Here is a 9,749-nt window from a genome sequence, read left to right as displayed (position 1 = left end):
AATTATAAAATGCTGAATAAATGGTAAGCCCATCTTCTTCCTGGTTGGGGTGATTTAATTTTTAAAATGTCAGTTTCTCCCAGAGTAATTTGTTGTTTATAATTTTCTATCTATATTTCTCTTGGTTTTTTTTTTTTTTTTGCGTGAGTCTAAACTTTCTCTGGTAAATAGGCAAGACTAAAGAAGAAAATTTTGAAAAATACAGTGTCATTGATTCAAGCATTCACTGACAGATCATTGGAATGGAATGTTATAGTACTTAATATATAAAGAAACATCCCAAATAAAAAAGGAAGGACTGGAGTTTTCTACATGGTATTGGGAAGATTTGCTAAATATTTGAAAAAACAGTAAGCTTTTTACTCTATGACATTACCAAAATAATATATTCTAAGTGAACTAAAGAAAGATGAATATCTAATAAAAAATGACCAGATTACTCTCAGAACGTGTGGAAAATATATGCAAGTTAGGGCTGGGTGACTTTTGTCTGTCATAAATTGGCAGATTAAGGTCAGTGCTTCTGAGGATTTATGAGACAGGCAACAGTGTTGATAGGAATATAATTGGATTATTTTCTTAAAAACATTTTAGAAGAATAGATCAAAAGCCCCTAAAAATACATACCTCTTTTGACCTGGTGTTTTGGGGTCCCCACCTGGGAGGTAGGTGCTGTTATACCAGTTTTATACAGTAGGGAGTAGAATCTCAGAAGTGAACCAGCTTGCCTGGGCTCAAACAGCTACTAAGGAGCGGGTGCTGGAACCCTCTAGTTTCACTCAAGGCTCTTCACAAATGGACTCTGATTCTCCGGAAACAACCTAGATATCAGTAGAAATGGAATATTATGTAGCCCTTTAGCATAATGTTTTAAATCATGCTTATAATGATTCATTGAGTGTTGACTAGGCACCAAGGTACTATGCTAAGGCCTTCTATACATTTTCATCTAGTATTGAAAAGTATTTAATGATAGGAATATGTTTATGAAATAATGTTAATTTTTAAAGAATTATAAAGCAGAATATGTAGTATAATTACAGTTTTGCTTAAAAAGAAAAATACAGAACTGTGGATATAAAAAAACTGAAAGAAAATATACTGAAATGCTGTGATTATTTTTTGGTATTATAAGTGATTTTTATGATTAAAAATTTACAGTTTTTCTGAGTATGTGATACAATTAATATTATAATCAGAAAGTAATGGATAATATAACACAGATGGTTTTTTAATGCATTTTTTCTTACTTTGCAGACTCTTATTGAACAAATAGAACTGCGGTCTGAAAAAATACCTGAGTGAGTACCTAGAAGTTAATCTGATTTCCACATGAACCTTCGTCTTGTAGTACTGTTTTTCCAAATCTGGTTTTATCTCTGATATTTTATGAGCAATTGCCTTCTAGCTTGTTCTTGTAACATACAACTTATTTTGGGGAACAAGGTCACAGACTTAGCAAGTTTACATAACAGCAGTTTTTCCCGTACTAGGATTTCCTTCTTATTTGGGCAGATGTGGGGTCCCTATTCTTGGAAAAGAAATCCTTCTTTAAAAGCTGAAGCTTATGACGTCACAGTTCATTATGATTTGCTTTTGTTTTATGTCTGTATTTCTAGTATTAAATAGTTAATGTGCACAAATGAGAGGTGATCGTTTTAGCTTTAAAAGAGGTTTGGCAACCTACACTGGGATTTAAGATGAAACTTAATTTACATATTTGAAATGAAAAGTGTAATCTCATTTGCTTTCTGTCAGATACCAACAACTGCTAAATGATATACACCAGTGTTACCTTGATCAGCGGGAGCTCCTTTTGGGCCCTAGTATTGCTTGCACTGTTGCAGAGTTAACCAGCCAAAATAATAGAGATCATTGTGCCTTGGTAAGTTTCTACTTGTTTTGATTTAATGTTAAATCTTCCTCTGAATTATGTTGATATCCTAGAAACTATACTTGGTTAAATTAGTTTTGGTGTCCATAGTGAACTAAAAAAGCATGTTTTTAGTTATGACAAATCTAGTTTGGTAATTAGCCTATTCACCTTTGCAAAATATTCTTATTTTTTACTTATTTTTGAGATAAGAAGATTCACAAATAAGTATTGTTCTTGAAAAATGAGGTTTCAAAGTTTGTAGATTTATATAAAAATTTAGCTTAGCTTTTGCTGCAGAAGTGCTTTTTTGTTTAGTGTAATTTTAATTCATACTATAAAAAATGCATAAGCACTCTTTTTTGAAATACTTTTGAACTAGAAAAGTAATTTGTGTTTATTATGAAAAGTTTAGAAACTAAAGCATTAAGAAAATAAAAATCACCTATAATCCCATTATGCAGTAATCTATCGAAAACCAACCATTTTCTGTTTATTCAGTAAGTTGTTTTAAGAGTATATATGTGTAATCTCTGAAGATGAAGTATAGGCTTTATTTCATAAACATAAGAAACGTTGTGTGTCTTTAACTGTAGGTGGTGTGTGTTTGTTTACTACAGGTTCGTAGTGGCTGTGCCTTCATGGTTCATGTCTGCCAGGATGAACACCAACTTTACAATGAATTTTTCACAAAACCAACATCAAAATTAGAGTAGGTGGACATGGAATCTAACTCTTGTTCATAAAATTTAACTTGCTAATGACCATAATGAATCAGTATATTATAGGAGTATTCTATCGTTAGCTGGAGAGTGTTTTAACTTGTGTGTGTCTGTGAACAAAATATCGTTGGGTGGGACAGATATTTTCTTAAAAGTTATTTTCTTAAATGTGCAACTTACATGCTTTTGTATTTGTAATGCAATTATTTAGATATTACGGTGTGATAGGAAGAAGTCTATGCAGAATTCTGTAGCCTTGGAATCTAGATCCCTTTATCTCCATTAAGTACAATAATTCCTTCTAGTTAAAAAATTCTATGATTCTAACTAATGAAAGATTTAAAAATACAGATACTATTTAATAACCTTTTCTTTATTTTTCTCAAAATGTCTTTCAGATCCACTGTTAGTCACTTTTGGTTTCTTCATGTTCACTCTTCTGACTCTTACAAATATTCAAAGCTATGACTCTTGTAATGAGGAAAAGTATTTTATGGTTTTAGTTGAAGTGATCACTTTTGATGAAATACTGTGTATAAAAGAGTACTATTGACAGTATGGTGCATATAGACAGCTTAAGTTTTTAAATGTTTAAAATTTCTCAAAATACTTGGTGTATGACCAAAGTACTTTGAATTTTGTTTATCTAAGTCTATAAGTATTCAATAATTTTAAACTTGTCTTTCCTGGGGGGAAAAGTTACCATTTGATTTATAGTGAAGTAGAATATAAAAGGTAATTAAGTCTTCTGACTTAATTTTTATTGGTCATTTTTATTGGTTTTGAAAGGACATATAGAAAATTATTGCTGAAATAGATAAAAGTTGTAATAGGTTGACTTTGGGGGCAGCTACTTTGAATTGACTGCTGTGGATTGCTTGATTCCGAGCTTTTGAAACAAACAGTTTCTAGAATTACTTTCAGCTTTTCCCTTATCATTCTATAATGTCCTCAGATACTGTTTTCCAGTAGATACTTATTGTTCTTATCGACTGGAAGAAATCAATGAGGTTTTCTAAACTATTAGAAAATCCTGAAAAAACTACTACTAATAGCCATGTTTTATTCTTTCATTTTAGTGAGCTTTTGGAGAAACTGTGTGTGTCATTGTATGATGTCTTCAGGCCATTGATCATTCATGTTATTCACTTAGAGACTCTGTCGGAACTTTGTGGGATTCTTAAAAATGAGGTGCTTGAAGATCATGTGCAGAACAATGGTAATTGAGTAGAAATGATCATTTTAAGTTCTATCACTGGCTCAATGAATTTGAAAAAAAAATAGGTTCTTCTTCCCTCACTCCACTAAATACATAAATTTAATATTTTTGAAACTTGGCTTGATGCCTTGTCCCTTCTTGAATGAAGTTGCACCTTATTCTCTCACTAAAGACGCAATCAGATAGGGAAAGAATCTTAAAATCTGGGTAAAATTAGTAATAAAATGATTATAGCCAATTTTCTTTCTGGCATCTGGAATCCAGAGAGAACACATCATCACTTTCGGGTTAGGCATTTCTAGCACCCTTTACCAGAATACAAAATACATAAATAAATAATTGAATATGTTGTATACTTTTGATTAAAAAACAGGAATTGTTTTTGTGTGTATTCATAATAATAGTTCATCTGTTTTGAAATTACAAATAAAGAAAAGCAGTTCTCTGGAATAGCTCTACTTTGTCCATCTGATACATTCTTCAGTATTTGATTTGATTGTCATGGAGAACATGATTTTCCTAATAGTACCTAGGTACCTTTAAAAAATACCCTTTAGGCCGGGCATGGTGGCTCACGCCTGTAATCCCAGCACTTTGGGAGGCCGAGGTGGGTGGATCACCTTAGGTCAGGAGTTCGAGAACAGCCTGGCCAACGTGGTGAAACCCTGTCTCTACTAAAAATACAAAAATTAGCCAGACCTGGTAGCAGGCACCTGTGATCTCAACTACTTGGGAGGCTGAGGCAGGAGAATTGCTGGAACCTGGGAGGAGGAGGTTGCAGTGAGCTGAGATTGCGCCATTACACTCCAGTCTGGGCAACAACAGCAAGACTCTGTCTCAAAAAAAAAAACCAAAAACAAAATACCCTTCAAGTAATTATTCTACTCGCAGAATTTATTGTCCTCACTTTGGTTTTCACTGAGACACTGAATTTGTTACTCTTCCAGAGTTACTCAATTGCATGTAACTCATTCATTTTCTCACATTTTACTGCTTCTAAATTTTTTATTGCTTCTGATTTTAAAATTAATATTTTTGTTTTGTTTTGGTTTTTGAGTTGGGGGGTCTTACTCTTGTCACCCAGGCTGGAATGCAGTGGTGCGATCTCGGCTCACTACAACCTCTGCCTCCTGGGTTAGGTGATCCTCCCACCTCAGTCTCTTGAGGAACTGAGACTACAGGTGCATGCCACCATGCCCAGCTATTTTTATATTTCTTTTGTAGAGAGGGGGTTTTGCCATGTTGCCCAGGCCAGTCTTGAGCTCCTGGACTCAAAATCTGCCCTCCTTGGCCTCCCAAAGTGCTGGGATTACAGGTGTGAGCCACTGCACCTAGCCAAAATTAATGTGAATTTTTTTTCTTTTTTTTTTTTTTTTGAGACAGAGTCTCGCTCTGTGCAGTGGCGCAATCTTGGCTCACTGCAGCCTCCACTTCCTGGGTTCCAGTGATTCTCCTGCCTCAGCCTCACGAGTAGCTGGGACTACAGGTATGCACCACCATGCCCAACTAATTTTTGTATTTTTAGTAGAGATGGGGTTTCACCATATTGGCCAGGATGGTCTTGATCTCTTAACCTCATGTTCCGCCTGCCTCGGCCTCCCAGAGTGCTGGGATTATGGGCATGAGCCACTGTGCCTGGCCTTTTTTTTTTTTTTTTTTAATAGAGATGGGGTCTCACTGTGTTGCCTAGGCTGGGCTCGAACTCCTGGACTCAAGTGATCGTCCCACCTGGGCCTCCCAAAGTGCTGGGATTACAGGCATGAGCCACCGTGCCTGGCCTAATGTGATTATGTGTTATCTTTAACCCCCTATCTTTTGGAAGGCCGTTACAGGATTACTAGTGTGTCTTAAAATTGATGGCATCTTTTTTATTTATTTATTTATTATTTTTGAGACAGGGTCTTACTCTATTGCCCAGGCTGGAGTGCAGTGGCATGAGCACAGCTCACTGCAGCCTCAATTTTCTGGGCTCAGGTGATTCCCACCTCAGCCTCCCAACTAGCTGAGACTACAGATGCGCACAACCACGCCTGGCTAATTTTTTGTATTTTTATGGAGACGGAGTTTTGCCATGTTGCTTAGGCTGGCCAATCTTGAACTCCTGGGCTCAAGTTATCTGCCTGCCTCAGCTTCCCAAAATGCTGGGATTATAGGCATGAGCCACTGCGCCTTGCTGATGGCATCTTAGAAATAAAGAAATGCTATATAAACTCATACTTTACTTTTTACTTGTCTCTGTGAAAATGTTAAGTCATTTAATATCTGTGGTACTCAATTTATTTGTAAAGTGGGGATGATGATAGCCCAGTTAATAAGCTACCTTAGCAATTTCTTAGTCTTGGTCTGAAGCTATATGAAATAACTTTTAAAGAGCAAAGCACTCTTAAAATTCAGATTTTATTATTCATATTAATAATATAATTAATTTAATAGAGTACCGCCCAGTTTTAAAGTTGAGGAAATTGAAAGACGTTTATTAAACTTTTCCCAGCTCATTAAGTCATACTGAAATAGAATATAACCACAGCCTCTGAAGCAAAAGTGGTTCATACTGTTTCTGAACAATTTAGTAGTATCTTTCCTTGTTTAAAAGAAAGTGTTTTCCTCAATCTAAAAGAATGGATGATTGCACTTTTTTGTCAGCTGAGCAACTGGGGGCATTTGCAGCTGGAGTCAAGCAGATGTTAGAAGACGTACAGGAGCGGCTCGTCTACCGAACCCACATCTATATTCAGACGGACATCACGGGCTATAAACCAGCTCCTGGAGATCTGGCATATCCCGATAAGTTAGTAATGATGGAGGTAGGATCTCCTTACTTGATCTCCCGTTTGCCCCCACACAGTTTTTAGATGTTTTATTTATTTATTTTTTTAAAATTTATAACTTAAAATAGAGACATGGTCTCCCCACGTTGCCCAGGCTGGTCTCGAATTCCTGAACTCAAGTGATCCACCTGCCTCGGCCTGCCAAGTGCTGGGATTACAGGCGTGAGTCACTGTGCCTAGCCTACATGTTTTTTACTAGTTAAAATGGGATTTTTCTTTTTAATTCTTCCTCAAAATGTAAAATCAAGATAAGCTTGCTATAAAAATGAAGGGAGATAACATTTAAAAGAATTAAAAATAATTTGTTAGTTTGTCTTTCCTTCAAGTTATGTTTTATAAACATTCTATTCCATTCTCTTCCCATTGGCAGGAAATACACATTCTCAATTTTAAAATTGAATTAGTGATCCCTGTGATTTCTCTTTTTTTTGAGTAAGTGGCATAGAAGAAGGTTGATAATGTAGGAGCCACCAGGTTGATGGTGACGATGTAACCGTGTGTCATGCTCTCATAAAAACCCTGGAGGCCATCTCCTCAAATTATACCGTACAAGTGTCCAGTTATGGTTTGAAGACTTGGGTTTATTTTCCTGATCTTTCAATTCCATATATGTCTTCATTTTCTTTGAGTTCTGGACAGACTTTAAATAATGCCTAAGATATTAGTATTAAAACAGAATTAGAACTTTTTTAAGGCAAATTTTCAAATATAAGCAAAAGTAGAAACTGTAATATGATGACCTCTTAGGTACCATTACCTTCATTTTAACATGGCTAGACTTTTTGTACTCCCTTTCACCCCCATTAATTATTTTAAAGCAAATTCCAAACATGATTTCAATTAGTAAATAGAACTAGGCCAGGAATGGTGGCTCATATCTGTAATCACAGCACTTTGAGAGACCGAGGCGGGAGGATCACTTGATCTCAGGAGTTCAAGACCAGCCTGGGCAACATGGTGAGAAACCCCATCTCTACTAAAAATACAAAAATTAGTCAGGTGTCGTGGTGTGCCTCTGTGATCCCAGCTGCTGAGGAGGCTGAGATGGGAAGATTACTTGAGCCCGGGAGGTGGAGGTTTCAGGGAGCCGAGATCACACCACTGCCCTCCGGCCTGGGTGACAGAGCCAGATCCTGTCTCAACAACGACAACAACAGAAAAGTGTGACCACTGCAGGCTAAGCAGGACGGAATATAACTTTACACTCCTGAAGGTTATAGATTCTGGGTTCCTCCTTCTAAGTAGCAGAAACCAATGAGCAAAGATAATCAAGTCAAGAGGTTAAATATGAAAAACAACAATAACAAAATTAAAAAAAAAAACCTTCAGTAGGTAACTCTAAAAAGTTAAGGGCATTTTTATTTTTAACACACCATAATATAATTATCACACCTAAAAACAGTGTAGTTCCTTAATATCAAGTATCCAGTTGAATCTAGAACTTGTTTTTCAGATTCACCAGTTGTTATTATTTCATCACATTTACTTGATCTCTTTGTGTGTGTGTGTTGCTGAGCCATTTGAAAGTTGCAGACATCATAACTCCTCATTGCTAAGTACTTCAGTTCTTATTTTTGTAAGAATAACGACAATTATTCATATAACCACAGTATCATTTTTGTATTTAAGGAAATTAACATTAATTCAATAATATTATTTATATATAGTCCATATTGAAATTTCCCCATTTGTCCTTCAGATGTCTGTTTTTTTTTTTTTTTTTGGATACATAGTTTCACTGTTTTCACTCAGGCTGGAGTGCAGTGGAGCAATCTTGGCTCACTGCAACTTCTGCCTCCCAGGTTCAAGTGATTCTCCTGTCTTAACCTATCAAGTAGCTGGAATTAAAGGCGCCAGCCACCACAGCTGGCTAATTTTTGTATTTTTAGTAGAGATGGGATTTCACTATGTTGGCCAGGCTGATCTTGAACTCTTGAGACCAGCCTCAAGTGATCCGGCCACCTCAGCCTCCCAAAGTGCTGTGATTTTAGATGTGAGCCACCATGCCTGGCCCAGGTGTCTCTTATAATTGGACAAAAAATTTTAAAAAGTGGGATCCAGTCAAGGTTATCATGTTGCATTTGGGTTTTATGCACCATAATATCTTTAATTCAAATCCACACTCCTTCCTTCCCCCCTTTTGTTTTGTCTTTTGTTTTTATGGCATTGACTTTTTTCAAGGGACCAGGGCAGTTTTATTGTAGAATATGTCACATTATGGATTTGTCTGATTGTTTCTTGTTGCTTAGATTCAAGTTAAACTTTTTTTTCCCTCAAGAATACTGCATAGCTGATGTGTACTTCTTATTTCAGTATATCAAAGGCAGATAATGTCAGGTTGTTCCACTATTGGTTAAAGTGGTGATTGCTAGCTCTCTTCATTATAAAAATATACAGTTTTTCTTTATTTACAATTAATAAATAATTATAGGGTGATACTTTGAGATTATTTGAGTTCCCCCAAATCTTTTCAGTCAGTGGCTTTAGCATCCATTGATGATTCTTGCCTGAACCAATTATTACATTGGGAGGCAGTAAAATGGTCATTTTTCACATCTGCCATTTCTTCTGCCTTTATTAGTTGGCAGTCTACTGTAAAGAATTAATTTCCCTTTCTTCATCCCTTCTCCTCACCCCTGCTTTATATAGCATTATAGACTATTAGATTTTTTTTAAAAAGTCATTGTATTTTAATCTGTTATCATCATTGTTATTATTATTATTATTATTATTTTGAGACAGGGTCTGACTCTGTTGCCCAGGCTGGAGTGCAGTGCCTTGACTTCCCAGGCCCATGCAATCCTCCACCTCAGCCTCCTGAGTAACTGGAATTACAGGCGTGTGCCACTACACCCAGCTAATTTTTTGCATTCTTTTGTAAAAGTGGGATCTCGCCGTGTTGTTCAGGCTGGTCTCAAAGTTCTGGGCTCAAGTGATCTGCCCACCTTGGCCTCCCAAAGTGCTGGGATTATAGGTATGAACCACCATGCCCAGCCATCATTATTCATTTCGATGCTCAAAATTGTCCCAAATTTGGACAGTGGCAGCCCCTTTACGCTGGCTCCTCTGTCCATTTGACTGTAGTCTCTCAGTACTTTTTTTTTTTT

General features: G+C 36.3%; 1 protein-coding gene across 1 annotated transcript in view; it reads left to right on the top strand.

The window, feature by feature from the left end:
• The window catches only part of COG3 (component of oligomeric golgi complex 3), a 79,802-nt gene that overhangs the window by 23,094 nt on the left and 46,959 nt on the right, over positions 1–9,749 (top strand). Inside the window, exons 10-14 of the mRNA XM_011974594.1 lie at positions 1,258–1,301; positions 1,759–1,885; positions 2,494–2,585; positions 3,675–3,814; positions 6,458–6,618. Coding sequence (XP_011829984.1) covers positions 1,258–1,301; positions 1,759–1,885; positions 2,494–2,585; positions 3,675–3,814; positions 6,458–6,618 — 564 coding nt within the window. The remainder of the gene's footprint in view (positions 1–1,257; positions 1,302–1,758; positions 1,886–2,493; positions 2,586–3,674; positions 3,815–6,457; positions 6,619–9,749) is intronic.

This window comes from Mandrillus leucophaeus, unplaced genomic scaffold, assembly GCF_000951045.1.
Source record: "Mandrillus leucophaeus isolate KB7577 unplaced genomic scaffold, Mleu.le_1.0 Scaffold147, whole genome shotgun sequence".
Classification (NCBI taxonomy): Eukaryota; Metazoa; Chordata; class Mammalia; order Primates; family Cercopithecidae; genus Mandrillus; species Mandrillus leucophaeus.
This window is presented reverse-complemented; position numbering and strand designations above follow the sequence as displayed.